Source organism: Hylobates moloch, unplaced genomic scaffold, assembly GCF_009828535.3.
Source record: "Hylobates moloch isolate HMO894 unplaced genomic scaffold, HMol_V3 SCAFFOLD_11, whole genome shotgun sequence".
In the NCBI taxonomy this organism is placed as follows: Eukaryota; Metazoa; Chordata; class Mammalia; order Primates; family Hylobatidae; genus Hylobates; species Hylobates moloch.
Window position 1 is genome coordinate 775,975 of NW_026652286.1, and position 23,257 is coordinate 799,231.

The window sequence follows — 23,257 nt, forward strand, 5'->3', positions numbered from 1 at the left end:
AGGCTGAGGCAGGAGAATGGCGTGAACCTGGGAGGCGGAGCTTGCAGTGAGCCGAGATTGCGCCACTGCACTCCAGCCTGGGCGACAGAGAGAGACTCTGTCTCAAAAAAAAAAAAAAAAAAAAAAAGTTAAGGTGTTAGCATGAGGATAATTTGTAAATTGGGTCTTGGGCACTCCTTTGTGAGGCCTCTAAATTTAAGAGACAGACTCACGTGAGTGTCTGTCTCTTTTGACCTTGGGAACACAATGACAAAGATAAAATTGAAGTTAAACCACATAAAGTTTTCTTTAGTGTTTGGGCTAGCATAAGCTGAAAGAGAAAGACTGTCCACATACCCATCGGTTTCTTGTTAGTATTACAGAGGCCTTGCAGGATAGTTTATCAAATAGAAAGGATTTGTTTAGGCAACTTGTTTGCTGTTGCCACAAAATGAACAGGAGAGGAAAGGCGGAGCTGCTTCCAGAATTGCCTAGCAGAGTGGAAGTTTCACAGGACTGATGGTAGATAGGTATTAACTTTGCCCCATATACACACAGACATGTTCTTATTTTCCATTTTGCCAGTTTTCAAGTAATTTTCTGTGAAAGCTGTCCAACAGTGCAAATGTAAGCAAGCGTGATTGTCATATTGAAACTAGCTTAATAGCAGAGGATCTAGAAGCAGAGGAATTACTTTCTCTTTTTGGCGTGGTTAACTAAAAATATAAAGTATAATAGTTTCTGAACATGACTGGCAATATAACTTCAGTAATTTATAATTCTAACTGCTGCAGCATGATTTTTAAAAAAATCTATATTGTATCTCATGAGAATATGGGAGTGTCAGAACATTTAAGCCCAAGATTTACAAGATATACTTCCTCTCCCACTACCCAAAATAAAGATACAAAGCACAAAATCTACAGATCTGAGGCAGCACCATGTGTTTTTAGAAGCTTAATTATATTTGATGAGAACCAAGAGTCCAAAAAAAGATGTTAAGAGGTGCTTGCTCTTAAGTCATTTTATAATTTAATAAGTGATAATTATGTTTGAGGCATATGGTAGAATCTGGCTACGAAGTAGGGAGTGGTTTATTCTGAGAGAGCAGGGAAAGAAAGAGTTCCTGGTAGACTACAGGCTGCAAAAGTATAGAACCCCATCTGTCTTCTTGTCTCATATACCACCTGGTGTTCCAAGTAGGGTAGGTTGAGTCAAATGGCACATGACCTTTCTTTATAAGAGAAGTCATATTTTCCAGAGAAGTTACATGAACAGCATAAGACTTATAATGTAACTAACTGGGAGGAGACTAAAACAATAGAGTGTATAGAAAATAATCTCTTATTCCCCTGCTAGATATTCATATTCATTCTTTTCTACTACCCTCCCCCTCTCACTGATTTTAATAAACCCAGCCCTCTCTTAAGATCTGATCTGTTAGTGGGGGAAGGATTGCTCTAGGAATTCTCTGCTTTCAAAGTTTGATTTTATGAAATCTTATTTATTGCAGGGTGCTGTTTTGTTACATTTTACACCCGTAAAGCTGCATTAGAAGCTCAGAATGCTCTTCACAACATGAAAGTCCTCCCAGGGGTAAGAAAGCTCCCACTAGTAAATGGAAATGTGGTAACTTTGATATATGGGATATACTTACACATATCAGGCACACACTGAAAACCATTTTGGGGAAAAAGTAACTGCCGCAGGGATTGATGTAAAGGAAGACATAAAGGGAGCACTTCAGAGATTACCTGACATTAGTTCTCTCTCAGTCAAGAGTCTTGTGTATTTTGACTTCTTGACTCAGATTCTGTTTTCTGGGGAAAGATCATGAAGCAGACATGAGTTCAGAGAGAACTCTTTAAAGCTCTAGTTCTGGTATTTTAGAGTCCATATGTACTTCTGAATGCCATCAATATATACAGTGATAATAATCATATTTTTCCTTTTCAGATGCATCACCCTATACAGATGAAACCTGCTGACAGTGAGAAGAACAATGGTAAGCAAATGTATACACTCTTCCCCTTAAGATTTCTGCCTAGGCCAGGCACGGTGGCTCACACCTGTAATGCCAGCACTTTGGGAGGCCAAGACAGATGGATTGCTTGAGGCCGGAGTTCGAGACCAGCCCGGCCAACATGGTGAAACCCCGTCTCTATTAAAAATACAAACATTAGCTGGGTATGGTTGTGCATGCCTATAATCCCAGCTACTCAGGAGGCTGAGGCATGAGAATCTCTTGAACCCGGGAGGTGGAGGTTGCAGTGAGCTGAGATCATGCCAGTGTACTCCCGCCTGGGCAACAGAGTGAGACTCTGTCTCAAAAAAAAAAAAAAAAAAGATTTCTGCCTAGTTTGTTTACTGTTCTTAGGTTATCTGAATTGAATTGTGCTTTAAGTAATCCATTGTCTTGTCTCAGTTTTTTCTTTAAAATAAAGTATGATAAAAGAAGAACAGAGCCGACAGAGAAATATTATAAGAACATTGTAGAATGAACTGGAATATACTTGGTCAGTATAATTTCTTTTGGACAGGAATGAGGGAGCAAAGTGAACAAATCAGGAAGGAGAACTTAATTCTCAAGAAAATAGTCAGGACGGAGTGAGGTGGCTCATGCCTGTAATCCCAGCACTTTGGGAGGCAAAGGTGGGCGGATCACCCGGCCAACATGGTGAAACCCTGTCTCTACTAAAAATACAAAAATTAGCTGAGTGTGGTGGCGCATGCCTGTAATCCCAGCTACTCAGGAGGCTGAGACAGGCGAATCGCTTGGACCCAGGAGACGGTGGTTGCAGTACGCTGAGATTGTGCCGCTGCACCCCAACCTGGGCAACAGAGCAAGACTCTTGTCTCAAAAAAAAAAAAAAAAATCAGAAAAGTAGACAGTTACGCTCACTGAAAGGTGTGTTCTCTTCCACTTGTCATATCAAGTGTGAAAACCTCTTCTTTCTTTAGTAGTATTGCCAGTAAGAGCAAAGAATGCTGGCTGGGCACAGTGGCTCACACCTGTAATCACAGCACTTTAAGAGGCTGAGGCTGGAGGATTGCGTGAGCCCAGGAGTTTTGAGACCAGCCTTGGCAATAAGAGTGAAACCTCTCTGCAAAAAATTAGCTGGGTGTGGTGGTACATACCTGTGGTCCCAGCTATTCGGGAAGCTGAGGTGGGATGATTGCTTAAACCCGGCAGGTCAAGGCTGCAGTGAGCTGTGATCATGCCACCGCACTTCAGCCTGGGTGACAGCGAGGCTCTTGTCTCAAAAAGAGCAAACAATACAAAGGACTAGGGAAGATGTCAAGTACTTTGCATTTAATAGCAACTGCTACCCTTTGAGGTAAACCTGATTATTCCTATTAGTTAGATGAGGAAACAGGCACAGAATGGTTAAGTAACTTTCACAAGATTACAAAGCTACCATATTTCATCTAAATGCTTCTAATTATAATTTTAAGATAACATTGGTTATAAAAAGAGACGTGAAGCCGGGCGTGGTGGCTCACGCCTGTAATCCCAGCACTTTGGGAGGCTGAGGTGGGTGGATCACCTGAGGTTGGGAGTTCAAGAACAGCCTTACCAACATGGAGAAACCCCATCTCTACTAAAAATACAAAATTAGCCAGGCATGGTGGCGCATGCCTGTAATCCCAGCTACTCAGGAGGCTGAGGCAGGAGAATCGCTTGAATCCGAGAGGCGGAGGTTGCAGTGAGCCGAGATCACGCCATTGCACTCCAGCCTGGGCAACAAGAGCAAAACTCTGTCTCAAAAAAAAAAAAAAAAAAAAAAAAAAAAAAAAAAAGATGTGAAAAATATGAAAAACAAACGTGTGTCTTGGAATCTGTAAAAATATGGTACAGAGCCAGGATTCAAACCCAGGCGGTCTGGCTCCCGAGTCTGTGCCACATTGCCTCTTTTAGTAGTAATATTCAAGTCTTTTGTGTTTTACTCTCTTAGCAGTGGAAGACAGGAAGCTGTTTATTGGTATGATTTCCAAGAAGTGCACTGAAAATGACATCCGAGTCATGTTCTCTTCATTTGGACAGATTGAAGAATGCCGGATATTGCGGGGACCTGATGGCCTGAGCCGAGGTAGGTAGTTTTAGCTTTTAAATAATCTTGGTTTTTTGTTTTGGTTTGGTTTGGGGTTTTTTTTGGAGACAAGGTCTTGCTCTCTCTCACCCAGGCTAGAGTGCAGTGGTGCCTTCACAATTCACTGCAGCCTGAACCTCCCAGGATTAGCCTCCTGAGTAGTTGGGACTGCAGGCATGCATCATGACACCCAGCTAATTTTTAAATTTGTTATAGAGAAAAGGTCTCCCTGTGTTGCCCAGGCTGGTCTTGAACTCCTGGACTCAAACGATCCTGTCATCTTGACCTCCCAAAGTGCCAGGATTATAGGTGTGAGTCACTGCACCGGGCTTGGAATCTTTTTAATTTGACCGGTGGAAACTAGCAACAGTGATTCCCTAGCCAACATGGCCCGGTCAAGATAAAGAGGTTGGGCCTGCTGCTACCTGCTGTATATCTATGTCCTGTCTTGACTCCTCCTATCAGTTCATTCTTTTTGTCTCCCAGCCCCTCTAAGGAATCTACATTCTATATTTCATTGTCATGTATTAAAATTTTCTCTTTTGGTGCTTTGCAAGATTCTTGATGCCAAAATGGAAATACTTTCTTCTCCCATTTTCTTTTATTTTCAAGAGGAACTAGAGGATGAGTCCTCCTTTCTCCTGTCAAGCATTTTTTTTTCTGTCAGTGGTTCTCTGTTTTTTCATTATAGCACATATCACCCTGTTGCAACATACCAGCACATGATTCCCTGAAAACAGGAACTGTGTCTGTATTGCTAGCATGATAGTCAGCACATAGTAGGTGCTCAGTCAATGTCTGTCGGATAAATAAATGAATGCATGAGTTACTGACTCTTCTCTTACCAGGTTGTGCATTTGTGACTTTTACAACAAGAGCCATGGCACAGACAGCTATCAAGGCAATGCACCAAGCACAGACCATGGAGGTAGGGAGCAGATAGGTGATGGGGAAAATTCCTCAGCTTGGGAATGGTGGGACAGTTGGCCATTAAAGTCCAGCAGCATGTGCTGCATCTGATTGCCCAGAGCAACATCTTAAAGTTAAAAACCACTGATTTCTTTAAAATTAATGTATTGGAAATGCTCTCTCCACCCCTTTTTTTGAGATGGGGTCTTACTTTGTCACCTGGGCTGGAGTGCAGTGGGAAGATCATGGCTCACTGCAGCCCCAACCACCCAGGCTCAAGCGATCCCCCCTACCTCTGCCACTCAAGTAGCTGGGACTACCGGTGCATACCAGCACGCCCAGTTAATTTTTGTATTTTTTTTTTAAATACAGTTTTGCCATGTTGCCCAGGCTGGTCTAAAATTCCTGGCTCAAGTGATCCACCCGCCTCAGCCTCCCAGAGTGTTGGGATTACAGTCTCTTCCCTCTTGTGTCTATCATGAGGAGAATCATTTGGCAATGAATGAAATTAGAATGTAACCTGCATGTCATCCAAAAGGAAGATTTTTTTTCTTTTTCCAGATGGAGGAATTTGACCCTTTCGTTTTGGTCTTTTCACAGGGTTGCTCATCACCCATGGTGGTAAAATTTGCTGATACACAGAAGGACAAAGAACAGAAGAGGATGGCCCAGCAGCTCCAGCAGCAGATGCAGCAAATCAGCGCAGCATCTGTGTGGGGAAACCTTGCTGGTCTAAATACTCTTGGACCCCAGTATTTAGCAGTGAGTCTTTGTGGTTTGCTTTCTGCAGACTGTGCAAGCTCCCAGCTGTTTCTTCTTCTGCTGTCCCTAGCTAACAAACACAGTGGCATTTACAACTTTTGGCATATAGAAATTATATGTAAAAATTCAGGTAGTACTATTTCTTTTAGTCCTGTTAGTCTCTTTCTCTCTCTATATATATATGTATCTCTGGACATGCATCTCTAGTTATATCTTGAGGCTTTTGCTGCAACTAAAGTGAATTCCTGGTTTCCCATTTTAAAGATTTAGAAACATCTTGTGTCCTTGCCTCCAAGAAAGAAATTCCTGAGGGAATCTTAACTACCAGTGTCTTTCTCCGTATCTCTTTCTACCAGATACAGAGGGCATCATTAAAATCCTTACTGAGTCTTTCCTAAAGAGTATGATAAATGTTTCTTTCAGCAGACTTGAGAAATCAAGAGATTTTTTTTTTTTGCTTTATTTATTTATTTATTTATTTTTTTTTTTTTTTTTTTTTTTGAGACAGAGTCTCACTCACTCTGTCACCCAGGCTAGAGTGCAGTGGCATAATCTTGGCTTACTGCAACCTCCACCTCTCAGGTTCAAGTGATTCTCCTGCCTCAGCCTCCCAAGTAGCTGGGACTACAGATGCACACCATCACACATCACACCCAGCTGATTTTTGTATTTTTAGTAGAAATGGGCTTTCACTGTGTTGGCCAGGCTGGTCTCAAACTCGCGACCTCAGGTGATCCACCTGTCTTGGCCTCCCAACGTGCTGGGTTTACAGGTGTGAGCCACCGTGCCTGGCCGAGATCAAGAGATTAACATGAACATTTTTAAATGAGCATTAGAGGTGTATATTCAAGTTTACTACATTGTAAATAGACTTCCTTTAATTTGATCTCTCTGTTGTCATGAGCCAAAAGAAGGTTGTCTAGTCCAAAAGAAGATCTGGCCCCAATTTGTGATTTAGATTTACTAGGTCTGCAATGTATATGTTACAAGGTATTATTAACGGAAAAGAATTGGGCCAGCACAAGACACTTAAAACCACCCATTTGTGAGTCAGAGAGGAAAAAGGTCATCTTAGGCTATTAATGGTGAAACCACTAGATTTGTATGGATGATACAAAAATATTCACATAGAAATAGCTAGTATAGTCATTTATTCCTCATCCTTTCAAGTATTATTCTGTATGGAAACAGACAAAAGGCACCGATTTCTGTCTCCCAGTACTGAATTTTGGTTTAGTTCCAGTGGTTTTCATATTTCTAATATCTTATAAGAAATCCCAGTTTAGGCCAGGTGCTGTGACTCACGCCTGTAATCCCAACACTTTGGGAGGCCGAGGCGGGCGGATCACCTGAGGTTGGGAGTTTGAGACCAGCCTGGCCAGCATGGTGAAACCCTGTCTATACTAAAAATACAAAAAAATTACGTGGACATGGTGGCAGGCGCCTGTAATCCCAGCTGCTCAGGAAGCTGAGGCAGGAGAATGGCTTGAACCTGGGAGGCAGAGGATGCACTGAGTGGAGGTTGCAGTGAGCCAAGATCGCACCATTGCACTCCAGCCTGGGCGATAGAGCGAGACTCTGTCTCAAAAAAAAAAAGAAGAAGAAACCCCAGTTTATCCTAGCTAGTATTTCTCTGAAGTTTTTTTAAAAAAATATAAAGAGTAGTTTTGTTTTGTTTTGTTCTGTTGCCCAGGTTGGAAAACAGTGGCGCAATCTCTGCTCACTGCAATCTCCCACTCCAAGCAGCTGGGATTACAGTCACGTGCCACCACGCCTGGCTAATTTTTGTAGTTTTAGTAGAGACAGGGTTTTGCTATGTGAGCCAGGCTGGTCTCAAACTCCCGACCTCAAGTGATTTGCCTACCTTGCCCTCCCAAAGTGCCGGGATTACAGGCGTGAACCACTGGGTCCAGTTGTATTGCAACAGAATAAATTGTTTCTTAGTGCTGAAACATTGCTTATATGTTCAGAAAATTCAGAGAGATTTTAGTCATCTGCAGAAATGATAATGCTTTGAAAATGGTCTACATGCTGTGCATTTGCTTTTCTTAGAGACTTTTGGAGCCCCCTTTTAGGGAAGGTTAACCTTTTTGTTGTCATTGCCACTACCAGCAAGTACATGATGGCATATGTTGAGAGCTGTGTTCTGTTTGTTTTGGTTAGACATGATTCCTGCCCTAAAAGCTAATCTCATTTGGGGGGAAATGAAGGGGCCAAGTACAGTATTCACAGTCCACCAGTTAGGACTGAACACATAGCCCAAGGTGTTTAAGAAGAAAAAGGCCGGGCGCGGTGGCTTATGCCTGTAATCCCAGCATTTTGGGAGGCCGAGGCAGGCAAATCACCTGAGGTTAGGAGTTTGAGACCAGCCTGACCAACGTGGTGAAACCCCGTCTCTACTAAAAATACAGAAATTAGCTGGGTGTGGTGGTGTACACCTGTGGTCCCAGCTACTCGGGAGGCTGAGGCAGGAGAATCGCTTGAACCTGGAAGGTGGAGGTTGCAGTGAGCTGAGATCACACCATTGTACTCCAGCCTGGCGACAGAGTGAGACTCCGTCTCAAAAAAAAAAAAAAAAAAAAAAAATTGTAGACGTGGGTGCTAGTGGACTGTGTGATAGTACATCATCATTAATTATGAGGTTCTTTCTGGACTATGTGGACTTGAGTTAGCCAGGCTGTACTGTCCTGGAGGAGTTGGTTTTCATCTTTTTATCCTTTGAGAAGTAGGAAAAAAGGGTGTGTAGGTGCATTTTTTTCCCCCATTCTGTTCCTGGAGGTTTGTAGACCTCGTGAAACTTATCCATGATCTCTAGCCTGGAAGGATTCGCGGTGACAGAGAAACCAGGTCAGATGTTTATAGGAATGGGAAACAGGTTGAATAAAAGGATCCTGTAGAAGAATACCAGTTTTCCATAAACAATACTAATTGGGTTTAGTTGGAGCAAAAGTTTTCAGCAAGCTGGTTAGATGAAGGTTTGTGGTTTGCCAATATACAAAGCAAACTAATGCCACAAACTCAGGGACAGGCCTTCTTACTTTGTCATGGGACAATCATTGAAGGAGAACGTACTCTGAACCTGGTATAGACTAATCCATCAGTCATTTGGTCATCTGCAACAGTGAAGACCAATTTGGAGGGGAGGAAGTAAATAAGGTTGGATAGATGTGTAGCTGGAGTGATTATTAGTCTTGTGGTCCATTGTGACCAATAAAGGGTGACTCCAAGAAATACTATGAAATATTTAGATTTGATATTTAAAATAGCTGTGTGAAGTAGAAATTGAGTATCCAGATGGAAACAATCTTCAGAGTGAGATGTGTGGACCTAACTAAGGAGAACTGGGGAGAGGGTAGCTGGAAATGGCAGTCATTCATTCGCAGACAATAATCACAGTTGACTGCATAGCTGCTCAAGTTTAGCTTATTGTCCTGCTGTACTTCTGTCCTCTGCTGTGCTGAATTCTGCTGCCCAGGGACTGAGCTTGGCTCAGTATTCAGTGAACATACTGTCTTCTGGGCCAGGGCTTTAGCTGTGTTTTTTTTGTCCTGTGCTGTCATAAGCCTCATGTTTCTGTTGTGTTGGCTTGGGTTCTTGTCTTTGACTTTCTTCTCTCTGGGGGCCTCTGCACTCTCGCTTTGCTGTGCTGTAGAGTTATCCCAGATGCAGAACCAGCCCTCACTCTCACTCTTGTTCTGTTTTTTGGTGTAATGTCTAGCTTTATTTGCAGCTCCTTCAGCAGACTGCCTCCTCTGGGAACCTCAACACCCTGAGCAGCCTCCACCCAATGGGAGGTAAGTGTTTCACTGCTGCAGAGGAGCAGCAGCACCCAGGCCAGCAGACCCAGCTAACAACAGTCTTGGGAGTTTGGCATCGTTTCTGTGAAAACATTTTTTTGCTTATTATGTAAACCTGACCTAGGATGAACGTCCCAGGACTCAATTTCCTTGTCGCTATACAGTGGCTCTATGGCTAGTTGATGCCACATTGCTCTGACGTTACCTGGTGCCTCCTAACCTTTTAGGTCACTGTTGGAGAAGAATATGGAAAAGGGCTGTTTAGCTTCTATAGACTGAGGCCGTTCTCTGATAAGGGGAAAAAATTGCAAGAACTCTTTATTTCCATTATAAAGTGACTTTTCCAGTGACTTCAGAAAAGCCAAAGATGGCTTCCATACAAATGCCCTACCTTGAAGCTTCTAGAACCCAGGCAGTTGGTTTACCTGTGTATCTTATACTTGTTGTTTCTTAGGTGAATTCCTATTTTGTTGTTGCTATTAACGTACACAGAAAACTTGAATGGAGTGCCACAACAAACCTGAGCCAGGGGCCATCAGGAGTCGGTGGGGGGTAGGTCATGGGGCAGCTTCAAAGCTGCCTGTGCCTACACCCTCTGCATTGGATTTAGGCTAGGCCAAATGTGCATTTGAGAAAGGCATAGTTTTCAGTGAACTGCATTTTACTGTTTGAAAATTTTTGATAGTCGTTCACTTTGTCTCAGGAAATTATAGTTGGCTATATTTTTTGGAAAGTTGCTAGATTGTAATCTGTATTGTATTTTAATTCTCGTTTACTCTTTCTGCTGCCCCCACCCCTCACCCCATCCATCTTTCCATTGTCTAGTAAATGGTTTGCAGCATCGACAGCACAGTTTAGATTTCTTCCTCCCCTTTCACCTGTGTTGCCTGGGCTCTACTTGGAAGGTCTTTCACTCAGTGCTTTTTCCTCTCTCTTCTTTCTGGTGATGAATCTGCTATTCAAGAGACAGTGTCTTTATTCTTTGTGTCACTGATGCTCTCCTGTGTTCTCCCTTGTTTGCTCCTGGGCCTTCTGCATCTGCCATGTTTTCTGCGTGTTCCCCTCTATTACAGAGAGTGAATCCCCTGTAAAGTGTGAGTGAGGGGCCTGGATGCAGTCCCATTCTGTGCTGTAGGTTTTGGCATTGTTCTCCTGTGCTCCTGGCCCCATGGTAGGCAGTTTTTCTTGGTTTCCTAATTGCCCACACCTTTATTAATGTACACTTGGCGTGGTATGCTATTGGATTAGCCATCTCTTCTCTGAGGAAATGATTTCAAGTTTCTTAATGAGTGATATATGAATCTTTTTTGGAGCCCTGTAATGTTTGTAAGGCTTATCTAGAACAGTTCCTCTTTGTCAGGGACCAGCCCTCTGCCAGTGTGTGCTTGTCATTGCTGGAATGGATATGAAGCACCCTTATCTGCTGGCTAATCTCTTGCTTTGGATGTTGTAGGGTTGAATGCAATGCAGTTACAGAATTTGGCTGCACTAGCTGCTGCAGCTAGTGCAGCTCAGAACACACCAAGTGGTACCAATGCTCTCACTACATCCAGCAGTCCCCTCAGCGTGCTCACTAGTTCAGGTAAGCATGGGGATGACCCAGTGTGCTGTTATGTGCCTTGGACAGATCCTTTGTGTTTAAAGGCAGAGTCCAGAGAGGGAAAATAGTTAACACCTGTTTCCTGAGAGGTCAGATTATGAGCAACAAATTTTCAAGTGTCATCTTCTGTACTTAAGAGAAATCTTCCTGATTTTTAATGTGCTGTGGCCATTATTTGTCTCTGTCCTGCAAGGACAGTTATTAGAATTAGTAACTGAAAACCTCTTTGCAAATAGCACACTTGGATAGTGACACTTTTTCTTGTATTTGGCGAGAATGCGAGTGATGGGTTGAATTTTAACTCCTTGCTTTCTAATAGCAGGGTCCTCACCTAGCTCTAGCAGCAGTAATTCTGTCAACCCCATAGCCTCACTTGGAGCCCTGCAGACATTAGCTGGAGCAACGGCTGGCCTCAATGTTGGCTCTTTGGCAGGTAAGGGGCAGCACCTGGCTGTCATCAGACTATTCTTTGTGCAGGTAGCATATCTTAACCCTGGTAGGGGCACTACTGGAATGATTGCAGTGGCCCAATGAAGTTAAAAATAATCATGGGGGCCGGGCGCGGTGGCTCACGCTTGTAATCCCAGCACTTTGGGAGGCCGAGGCGGGCGGATCACGAGGTCAGGAGATCGAGACCACAGTGAAACCCCGTCTCTACTAAAAATACAAAAAAATTAGCCGGGCGTGGTGGCGGGCGCCTGTAGTCCCAGCTACTCGGAGAGGCTGAGGCAGGAGAATGGCGTGAACCCGGGAGGCAGAGCTTGCAGTGAGCCGAGATTGCGCCACTGCACTCCAGCCTGGGTGACAGAGCGAGACTCCGTCTCAAAAAAAAAAAAAAAAATCATGGGGACTAGGCGCGGTGGCTCACGCCTCTAATCCGAGCACTTTGGGAGGCCAAGGTGGGCGGATCACGAGATCAGGAGATCGAGACCATTCTGGCTAACACGGTGAAACCCCGTCTCCCCTAAAAATACAAAAAAATTAGCTGGGCCTGGTGGCGGGCGCCTGTAGTCTCAGCTACTTGGGAGGCTGAGGCAGGAGAATGGCGTGAACCGGGGAGGCAGAAGTTGCAGTGAGCCAAGATTGTGCCACTGCACTCCAGCCTGGGTGACAGAGTGAGACTCCATCTCAAAAAAACATGGGATTTTTTAATCAGACCTGAGTTAAATCCCACCTCTGTCCGTTAGCTAGCTGTAACTTCGGACCACCTTTCTAAGGACATTTTCTCGTCTTTGAAATGGGAATAATAGAATACTTTGAAGGGTTGTTAAAAATTAAACAGGTACAGTGGCTCATACCTATAGTCCCAGCAGTTTGGGAGGCCAAAGCAGGGGATCACCCTAGGTCACAAGTTCCAGACCAGCCAGAGCAACATAGTGAGAACTCTATCTCTACAAAAATTATCTGGGTGTAGTGGTGCATGCCTGTAGTCCCAGCTACTTGGGAGGCTGAGGCTGGGAGGATTGCTTGAGCCTGGGAGCTTGAGGCTGCAGTGAGCTATGAATGTACCACTGAACTCCAACCCAGGTGACAGAGTGAGACTCTGTCTCAAAAAAAAATTAGAACATAGGTAAAGTGCTGCAGAGCACATTGCATAGTATAGTACATGACACATAGAATGTACTTAGTACCTGTTAGTTGCTGTTTTAATGGTAGGGTTCACCCACATCTTGTCAGAAATCACATGTACCCCTTTGAGTTCGCAGTCCTGGGCCTCTTCTTTTATGGCATTCTAGCTCATTATGAGAAAGTGGCAGAACAGCCAGATAGAAAATGGAGGCCGTCATTCCACAGATTGGATGAAGGTAATGGGGAGCACCACACCCGTGTACGGCATTTCTTAACGTCCCCATTAGCAAGGCCTGGTGAATGTCCTGAAATCTAACCAGTCAGATAGTTTCCTCTCAGGGAGAAACTAAGAGGGAGTGGAGTTTTCCCTCTTCTAGATGTCCCAAGTAGACTTGTCTTTGGCATCAGTTTAGTCTTTCTAGTATATTAATCCTTCTCTTCCTCCAACCAAGGAATGGCTGCTTTAAATGGTGGCCTGGGCAGCAGTGGCCTTTCCAATGGCACCGGGAGCACCATGGAGGCCCTCACTCAGGCCTACTCGGGTATCCAGCAATATGCTGCTGCTGCGCTCCCCACTCTGTACAACCAGAATCTTCTGACACAGCAGAGTATTGGTGCTGCTGGAAGCCAGAAGGAAGGTGAGTGCAAAGGGAGATCGGGGTCAGGTATGGGGTGGGTATTCCTCCTATACCAGAACTGAAAGGCAGAGCAAAGGCTGAGGGCACCAGTTAGGTCGTCAGACCGTTGTTTTTCTTCGACAGTGTCAAGTGTAGACTGAGAAACCCTGTGAAGTGTGATCTGCTTTTGAAATGTTTTCTGGATGTGGCTCAAATCAGAACCTCTGTGTGCCCTCTTGGGATGGGGCTGCAGTTATAGATGAAGCAACAGACACTGACCTTATCGGGTCTGACACATTTGACAAGAATGTTTCTGTTAGGAGGTCTTCTCTACAGATTGCAAATCTATCAGAGGATCTTCTGTCTGGATGTCTTCTGTTTCAGTGTCCCTTTTAGCTATATCATTTGGCATTTTCCTCACTTTCTGATTGATGTTTGTCCTGATTGAAGACAAACTGAGGGGTGATGGGACAGAGTTTGGCCCATGAATTGATGGAGTGGGAAGTATGACGTTTGACACAAATAGTATTCAATTTAGGAGAAAAGAAATTAGGAGAGACTGTTTAGCCAGAAAGAGGCCTGAAGGTGACTTACATGAATAGAAAGTCCTGCTGACACCCTTGTGCTCAGATTTGACTGGGTTTTTATAACCAGGAGCTGGTATAAGCACTAATGTAGGAAAAAGATGAGTGTCCTCTTGTCACAGCAGAAAGAAGTCCTGGTTCATCTCCCCTCACCTGCTCTGAATCACTTATATCCCCTAGGGATGTGGTAGTAGGAGAACCGTAGCATGAACCAATATTTTAGTGGAGACTGTGGAGACAGACAATAAATAAATGAAAGCATGAGGTGTTTTAGATGATCCTCTGGAGAATGACAAGCCGGGAAGAGAGATAGGGAGTGTCAGAGACACTGCATTTTATGCAGAATGCTCAGAGAATATCTCTTTGAGTTGACATTTAAGCAGAGAACTGAAGGAAGTAGGAAGCAAGTCATGCCTGAATCTAGAGAAAGAAGAGTAACAGGGGCATAGGAAAAGCAAGTACAGGCCGGGCGCGGTGGCTCACGCTTGTAATCCCAGCACTTTGGGAGGCCGAGGCGGGCGGATCACAAGGTCAGGAAATCGAGACCACGGTGAAACCCTGTCTCTACTAAAAAAAATACAAAAAATTAGCCGGGCCTGGTGGTGGGCGCCTGTAGTCCCAGCTACTCGGAGAGGCTGAGGCAGGAGAATGGCGTGAACCCGGGAGGCGGAGCTTGTAGTGAGCCGAGATCGCGCCACTGCACTCCAGCCTGGGCGACAGGGCGAGACTCTTTCTCAAAAAAAAAAAAGCAAGTACAGATGCCCTGAGGCAACAATGTTCCCTGATGTGTTTGACAAAAACAGGGAGGCCAGAGTGGCTGGAGAATGGCTAGACTGCAATTGTAATAAAGCTTTTGGTTAGAAAATCATTGAGTAGGCTGGGCGCAGTGGCTTACGCCTGTAATCCCAGCACTTTGAGAGGCCAAGGTGGGTGAATCGTGAGATCAGGAGTTCGAGACCAGCCTGACCAACATGGTGAAACCCATCGCTACTAAAAATACAAAAATTAGCCAGGCATGGTGGTGCCTGCCTGTAATCCCAGCTACTCGGGAGGCTGAAGCAGGAGAATCACTTGAACCTGGGAGGCGGAGTTTGCAGTGACCCGAGATTATGCCACTGCACTCCAACCTGGGCGACAGAGTGAGACTTCATCTCGAAAGAAAGAAAAAAAAGAAAATCATTGAGTATAAATAGTCAGATGAAGAATGTGTATTCTGTTTTTAAGCTCAGTGTTAATCATGAGTGCATTTTTAAAACTAATTTCTTTTTATTTTCCCATTTACATATGATGAAACTGATTTTGGCATAGAGCTATATGAGTATTGACAAACAGTCCTAGTCCTGTAACCATCACCACAGATGAAGAACATTTCCGTCACCCCTAGAAATTCCCTTGTGCCCCTTTGTAGTCATTCCCTGCGTCTGGCAACTACCAATCTGTTTGCTGTCCCTGTGGTTTCTAGGCATTATTTGGAGACCTGTTTTGTTTATAACCCTTTTCCCCTCCTCTTCTGTGTTCCTCTCTGAGTCCACAGTCTCTGTTCTCCTGCTCCACACACAAGTCGGCCTGCTTTATTATCCCAGCACTCCTCCTCCTGCAGGTAGAATTTCTCACATCCTCAATGAGATGGAGCTTGGCTGAATGTGAGGGAAGGAAGCTGTTTTAATGTTTGGCCTTTCAAAGTTCCTTGCTTTGTATTTAGAGAATCTGTTTAGTTCCCCAGATGAATCTCTATTTTTAGGGATTGTGACAGTTTTAACATAGGTGGAAATGAAAGACCACTGGTACAGGGCGACGAGCATGTTTGACACTGATACCTTTCCAATTCCTGGGTATTTTGAAGGTCCAGAGGGAGCCAACCTGTTCATCTACCACCTGCCCCAGGAGTTTGGCGATCAGGACCTGCTGCAGATGTTTATGCCCTTTGGGAATGTCGTGTCTGCCAAGGTTTTCATAGACAAGCAGACAAACCTGAGCAAGTGTTTTGGTATGTTGGCTTCTCTCTGGTGTCAGGATGGGATTAGTATTTTACCACTGAGAAAGAAGGGGCTCACTGCAGGAAGATGTGAATATGAGTTTGGGCTGTTTTAACTTGGCCGTGGGCAGGTCATATGACCTCTTTTTGAGCGCCAGTTTCTCATTGCTGTAGTGGAGGTCAGGATTTCTACCCACACTGTTGCTCCAGAGAGAAAAATAATATATGGAAAATGGTTTGTAAAAAAAACTTAAAACAGTCCTGGTTTGTGTCTGTAAGTCCCAGTACTTTGGGAGGCCAAGGCAGGAGGATCGCTTGAGCCTAGGAGTTCGAGACCAGCCTGAGCAACAGAGTGAGACCTCATGGCTACAAAAAATTAGTCAGACATGGTGGCGTGTACCTGTGTTCGCAGCTACTTGAGGCTGAGGTGAGAGGATCACCTGAGCCCAGGAGGCCAAGGTTGCGGTGAACCGTGGTCACACCACTGTACTCCAACCTGGGTGACAGAGCAAGACCCTGTCTCAAGAAAAAAAAACCTTTAAATTACCATGTAGATGTTAAGTGGTACTATTAAGAACCTAATTTTTCATATGATATAATGTCCAGATTTCTTGTCCCTGCTGAATAAAATTGGGATTTGAGATGAAGCACATAAGGTATCTTGCATAAGGAGGACTGAGAATCTCCTTGCCTCACTATGTCCCTCACCTAGGTTTCTGCTTGGACACACAGGTTTTGTAAGTTACGACAATCCTGTTTCGGCCCAAGCTGCCATCCAGTCCATGAACGGCTTTCAGATTGGCATGAAGCGGCTTAAAGTGCAGCTCAAACGTTCGAAGAATGACAGCAAGCCCTACTGAGCGTGCTCCCCTCTGAGACTGGAGTGAGAGGGTCTTCTGGTAAGTGGGGGAGGAGCACCCTTAATGATTCGAAGCCCTGAGGCTGTGTGTTGACAGCCCTGGACCCTGATCCCTGCCACTCTCGCAGGCACAGCTTGCCCTGAAGACTCGGCTACTGCCTTCTGTGGGAGTTTCGCTTCGTACAGAGGACAAGTTTGTGCTTTGGTTTCCAGTGTTTTACTTTGGAGTTTAGGTGCCATATCCTGAGTTATTTTTTTTTTGTTTTGTTTTTTTCCTTTATTTAAAGTTTGCTGTGTTTGTAACCAGTGTGTGTTGAGAAGGACCAACACCAAACCACCCTGGGGAAGGGGGACAGGGAAACATTTAACACAGACAATGATCAGGATTTGCCCCAAACCACCCCAAGAGAGAGGACTGAGTGGAACAAAAAAGTGACCCCCAGAACCTCTCTTAGTGTGAGGGTGGGCAGAATGAGAACTGACACCTGGGAGCTGTGGGGGAGCAGAGCGGCTTTGGGGAAGAGTGGAGTGACTAGACACCTAATGCCCTGGCAGCTGGAGACTCAAACTCCTGTACAGCTGCCTTCTGGGAAATAGTTTCTGACACCTATTTTTCAGATTCTTGTCCGGAATTTCTGCTGCTCTTTTCAAAAAAGGGCGTTGACAATTATCTGGAAATAAAGCACCTGTTAGCCTGACATATGCAAAAAGCAGGCGGCATCACCCATTACGAGCTCCCCCAGCCAGCAGTCAGTATTGGATTGGCCTTGCCTGGCTGGTGGCAGTTTGGGAGAAGCAGCCAAAGAGGTTAGTTTATTTCAACACCAAATTAGACCATGGCCCATTTCCAACAGGTCTCTTTAAAGAAGGCCTCTATGGAATACATTGCCTGGTTTCCTTCCTTGCAGTTCACCACAGCAAGGAATGTCACCTCCATCCCAAGCCACAATTTTCTCATGAAGGCAAATCCAAGAAGGGCTTGCAGTTCTTGCTGAAGGGGGTACCACTTGTGGGCAGAGTGATCAATACCATCTAGTTGGGGGAGGAGGAGCTTGTTTCTTGGTGTACTTGAATCAGAAGGTCCCTGCAAGCCAGTATGCTTCATTTGCCAGTGGCCAGAAATCCTCCCTTGCCTCCTTGATTGAGGTGTCCCAGATGTAGTATTCCCACAGGGGTCTGGCAGGCCCCTCCTGTAACCACTCCAGTCACATTTTCTGCTCTTGAGGCAGAGGTGACATCAGGACGTTTACAGCCTCCACATGAATTGAGTGTTCATTTACCTCAGTGTTACCGTGTTCATTTCTGTCCTCGTGCTACAGTTAGCTCCCTGCCGCCTCCTGCAGGTCTTACTTCAGCTCTTGCCTGTGACCCACACAGCTTCTGGGCTCTGCCTCTGCTCTAAGAAGTGCTGTGGGGCTAGAGAACCAGGAAGGACATGCTGTTGGGAATGTACACCTGGGCAGAGGTGGCCCTGTTAAGATAATGACTACAGCCACGGCCAGGGGACAGGATCCCTGGGTCTCTGGAATCTGAAACCTCACAAATACCAGTCTTGACCCCTAGCGGCAGAGATAAGAATAAAGGGGTTGGTTTGCTATTAAGTCAGATGGGGGCTCTCTCCTTGTCATGCTGTCCCTGTGGGTAACAGACAGGGATTGACCATCTTACTGTTGTACAGGTAGCTGGTGGTGTTGGATTATCCCATTGAAGCTGGGACAGCTGTTCCTTTCTCATAGTGATAACTTGGGTCTGTTGTCCTCTAAGGAACGTGAAACATACACTTCTTAAGCTGAACCACGTAAACTTGAAATTCTGCGCACTGGGAGAAATGTGTCCTGTGTTTCAAAGGATAAAACTGTTCTAAAGGCTTCCAGGGTCATGATGGGATTTTTTAAATAAATGCAAAAAATAAAAATAAAAAAGAAAAAAGAAAACAAAAAAAAAAGAAAAAAATGCTAGGTTGGGGAGGCGCTGTTCTGAATCCCAACCGGCTGGAACCAAGAATGTCGTTTCTATTTTTATAGAAGTTTTATACAGCTCCGGGGTGGAGAATATTTATTACCTAAATTATATCTCTGGAAAAGGCCAGGATTTTGTAGAATCCAGAATGTGATTGTTATACACACAGGGTGCTGTGTATGATTGAAACTACTGACTTTCTGTGGCCCGTTTGCAGCCCAGCTGACCTGCCCAAGGGGAAGGTGTTAATGCTGTGAATTGGCAGAGGAGAGAGCTGTGCTCCACAGGGTGCTGCCGGTGCTGTGCTCCCTAGCCTTCTGTTCTGTCTTCCTCCTTAGCCAGAACGCCACTCCCTTCCCACATCCCCCTCTTCTCTCCAGCTTCCCCAGTCTCACCATTATTTGTCCATGGATTTGTCCTGGGCTCTGGGACCTTATGAAACCCCTTTCCTAATGACATAAGAGGCCAAGGTGCAATCCACCCACCTTTGATCCCAGACCCTGAGGGCTTCATACCTGCTGATGGGTTCTCTTTTCTAAAAGGAATGCTTGCCTCAGCAGGGTCCTGGGCTGCTCGAGCAGACAGCTGGTGAGACCATGCACTTCTCTGTTCTCTCCTCCCCCTGCCCAGTGAGTTAGCACAGCAGTAGCACTGCCCTTGAGCACAGTTCTTTCCCCAGGCCAAAGATGGTTTTGTGAAGAAGCTGCTCCCCTACAAGTCTCACGTGTGAAAGGGCTCAGCTCAGAGTGGAGACTCTCGCTGTCAAGTCTTAAGCAGTCCTTTTCTGTTGTGTGAAGGTTTCACTTACAGTGTGTTTTCTGCTGTAGTTTTGTGTCTTACTCGGGGTTACATCATGAAATTGATTTGCCTTGAATGCAGCCAGACCACTGTCTCCTGGGTTCCACTTGAGTGGCCAGGGCCTGGGTGGAAGCTAAGAGCTTGGATTTCTGGGAACAAAGGGCCATCCCCATAAGATTGAGCAGAAATTCTGGTCCTCTTCCCTGAAAAATTTTCCCCACCCCAGCCAGCATCTTCTGCTTCCCCTTGGGTTGTGACCAGGGAGTGGGGGAGAGAGGCTGAGGCTCTGCTCCCCTGGAGACCTTCTTCTCGTAGGAGTTGGGCGCTTCATGGAAAATCCAAGCCTTAGGTTCCCTTCTGTCTCTGGCAATTAGATGTGTTCTTGGTGTCCTCCATGTCCTTTTTGACTTTTCCCTGTGTCCATTGTTAGCATGTGCAAAAGTTCCCTGTCATTACCCAACCCCTGCCCGCCCACCTCATTTCAGGGCTGTACACACAGTGAGTGTTCCTGTTCTCTCTCTCTTTGTTTGGATGTATTGCTCTGTGTAACTCAGTGGGTCTCCCTCTTTCTGGTTTGTTTTTTTTTCTAGATTCCTGCCGTTTGTTCATCGTTGTGCCTAAAGCATGTCGATGTGGCGTCAAGTACATCGTCCAAATCCCTGTCTCTTCAGCTTCTCTGATGCTTGAACTCTCACCTTTGACCTTGTGTTGACCTTTGATGCTGACGTGTATTTTTATTATGTTTGTTTGTTTCTTTCTTCGTTTTTTTTTTTCTTTTTTTCTTTCCTTTTTTTTCCCTTTTGTGCTGCCAAATTGGTTTTGCTAGAACGACTGCTGAAGGGGAAATATTTAAACTTGCATTTGAATATAAAAAAAATCTATTTTTCTAGAACTTCATAAGATAACCACTTGATTTTGTGATTCCAATTCTTTGTAATTGTCTTCAGAGCAGCCCTACTAGCACATACCGCGTGGTGTTTGTATTTCTGTGAACACACAGCCAGTCCGTTTCTAGGCTTTGTTTCTCTGTGTGCTTAGTTTTAAAGACAACTTTGAAGTAAACAATGAAATAAAAGATGTCACTAAAACCTTTGAGGCTCCTGAGCACATTTTGCTGATACAGTCTGTGGGGCTTGAGGAGGCCGCATGTGTTGTTCTTTCTTTTGTTTTTCTTCTGAGTTCTCAGCTGCAGAGAGCACCTGAACCCCCTTTCCTTTTTGACTGCAGGCTGCACTTTGGGCCCCAGCCAGCCCTTTTTCTTTTCTTTTTCTTTCGTGGTTCTTCCGTGAGTGACTCTGTGGGGAGTCCTGGATCCCGCCTGCCCCTTCCCCTCAGCCCCATGCTTGTTCCTACAGTCTCCACAGCAAAATGTGATGCTTTGATTTTTTGTTGTTGTTTTTGTTTTTGTATTGTTTTTGTGTTTTTGTTTTGAATTTTTTCCTCTCCTACTAAGATTATGCCCAGAAAAAAGTTTTGCATGTTTCCTGCTGTTTCTTCACACCTTCGTATATATCACCTTCACCTCTCTGTTTTCTATAGTTTGTGCAAAAACGGATCGATTTAAAAGGGTTTCAAAGAAGCTGTTTTAAATTGTTGTAGGGTTGATTATTTTTTTCAAGATTGTATTGTTTAATTTTGAAGTGGCAACTTTCTCCTCTATTGCCCTTAGAGCGTTTGCCTGTGCATTTAGACTGTCACTTCATGTGGCCTCCAGGTCTTACCGGGGCGTCCAGGAGGCTGGCTGCTCTGCTCAGAGAGGGTGGGAAGGGGGCCTGGAGAGAGACGAGAAGCAGAGGTAGAGCCTAGAAGGTGGCAGCAGGTGGGTAAGAGGCTTATTTAGCGCATTTAGGGGCAGTGAGCACCTGGAGGAAGGAAGGCGCTCCCAACCACCCGCAGGAGGCCATCTGCGCACCAAGCGGCAATTCACCTGCTGGCGCTTTTCCTAGGTGACAAGCACAATACTACAGTCTTCACACTGTTTACAGCCCTGGGCACCAGCCACCCCGCACTGGCTCTTCACCACAGCTCTGCTCTTGCTTAGCTAGTGGGGTGGAGGAAAGGGCAGGGATTTGTTTTTTTAAATTGGGTGAAGAGCCAAACAGCTACTGTCCCTGGGTGCCAAGCAAGCCAGTTTTTTTGGTTCCCTGAGGGAAACTGACCCTCTTCTCTTGTGGCACCATCCAGCCTCAGGGTCTTGGAGACTTGAGTAAGAATGTGAGTGGAGGGGGAGAGGCGCGAGGAGAGGAGAGGTCACAGGGTGGATCTGTGGAGGGAAGAGGTTGCAGGGGGAGGAGCTGATGATAGATCCCACCCAGACCTAAGCTGCTGGTGGGTGGGCGAGCTGGGAAGCAGGACTATCCGGGGAAGGGTGGAGAGATGTAGCTAGGGGCTGGGGAGGGGGAGGTGGAAGCGCTGTTGAGCATCCTCCACACCAAGGTTGATGAAGGAAGGGATCCCAGCAGGGTTTCTGCTCTGGGGCTGGCAGGTTGCCTGGTATTATGCCCAAGGCCGCTCTGCCTGGGGGAAAGGGCAGCCAGGCAGAGGCCCAGTGTCTGGTAGGCTGCTGAATTTCCTGGAAGGGGTGATTGGATGGAAAGAGGCCAGAAACCCCAGCCTGAGAGACTGCTGTGTGCCCCACAGTCTGACTGCACAGAGCCGCCTCTGTTGGCAGGAGGCACTGAGGCTCCCCTTCCTGTGTATTGAGAAGCCGTGTTTGCCAATATATTTTGCTTTCAATTCCAAGAGGAGCTCTGGGAAAACCTGTGGATAAAACCAAATGCCAAATGTTGGACGTTGTTTCCTTTTCCTTTTCTCTCTCTGATTGTTTTAATTGTTCTGTGGTGGTTTTAATGGATTTGAGACCCTGGAGCGGCAGCTGCCTTTCTGATTTCCAGCTGCTTTTTGTGAATAATTTAAAAAGAAAAAAAAAAAGAAACTTTACATTTTGGAGACAAACCTGTGTGAGTTTTTTATTGGTACAAACGTTGTATTTAACACTAGGGGTTTTGTACAGTTTTTTGCCTTTTCTACTAGAAAACAATGTAAAGTGATTTCACAATGTGAAGAGAAAAAAAATTGCCACTATGACCAAACGCACAGTCTGTTCTGCAGCAACAACGGGATTCAATCAACTCAGTCGTGATTCAGCCGTAGAAATGCTTTTCCTTTATCTTGTTTGAGCTTTTCCTTTCTTTCCTGTTTTGATTTGCAAAAGAAGATGTCTTTTTTGTGTGAACTTGTGTTGTACTCTGTAGAAAATTATGGATTTTACTTTAATGGTTTCAAAAAAGGCAAGGAGAGCCCTCGTTGCTTTTCTTACCTAATCACAGAGTTTGTGTAGTGAATTTAAAAAGAAAAATTGTTACAAGTTTGGAGCAAGGGAGTATGTGTTTCAAAGGAATCTCCTTCCTTTTTTTGTGTGTTTTTCCTTTTGTCCCAATGGGGAACCTAAATCTGTTTTAATTGCACAGACACATGGACAAAAAGTCATTTTGTATCTGCCAAGTGTGGTACCTTCCTTTGTTTATTTGCTATTAAACTGTTTGAGAAGAACTGATGTCTTCAGAGTTACTGATTGTTGGGGAGGGCGGTGTGTCCTTGGAGCGGGTGGGGTTGCCATGTTCCTGAAGAGGGGGTGTGGGTGCCCTATAAGGCTTCATTCTGATGTACCTGAAGGTGTGCAGCTGAACCCACCAAAAGCTCCTGAAGGAAAACATAATTTCTCCCCGGAAAACTGCCTTCCCCATCTTCTTGTATTC

General features: G+C 45.1%; 1 protein-coding gene across 37 annotated transcripts in view; it reads left to right on the forward strand.

Annotated features, from left to right (window-relative positions):
• Positions 1 to 23,257, forward strand: part of CELF1 (CUGBP Elav-like family member 1) — a 91,829-nt gene that overhangs the window by 67,922 nt on the left and 650 nt on the right. For 8 of the 37 annotated variants that reach the window (XM_058447021.1, XM_058447044.1, XM_058447046.1 and 5 more), the window contains 11 exons: positions 1,493 to 1,575; positions 1,936 to 1,984; positions 3,936 to 4,070; positions 4,919 to 4,998; positions 5,580 to 5,741; positions 9,460 to 9,535; positions 10,992 to 11,120; positions 11,458 to 11,571; positions 13,160 to 13,345; positions 15,752 to 15,895; positions 16,616 to 23,051. In XM_058447021.1, the coding sequence (XP_058303004.1) occupies positions 1,493 to 1,575; positions 1,936 to 1,984; positions 3,936 to 4,070; positions 4,919 to 4,998; positions 5,580 to 5,741; positions 9,460 to 9,535; positions 10,992 to 11,120; positions 11,458 to 11,571; positions 13,160 to 13,345; positions 15,752 to 15,895; positions 16,616 to 16,743 (1,286 nt within the window). In that variant the 3' untranslated portion in view covers positions 16,744 to 23,051. Of the gene's footprint in view, positions 1 to 1,492; positions 1,576 to 1,935; positions 1,985 to 3,935; positions 4,071 to 4,918; positions 4,999 to 5,579; positions 5,742 to 9,459; positions 9,536 to 10,991; positions 11,121 to 11,457; positions 11,572 to 13,159; positions 13,346 to 15,751; positions 15,896 to 16,615; positions 23,052 to 23,257 lie in introns of those variants that run through there. The other 29 variants (XM_058447034.1, XM_058447053.1, XM_058447055.1 and 26 more) reach the window with 15 other exon arrangements.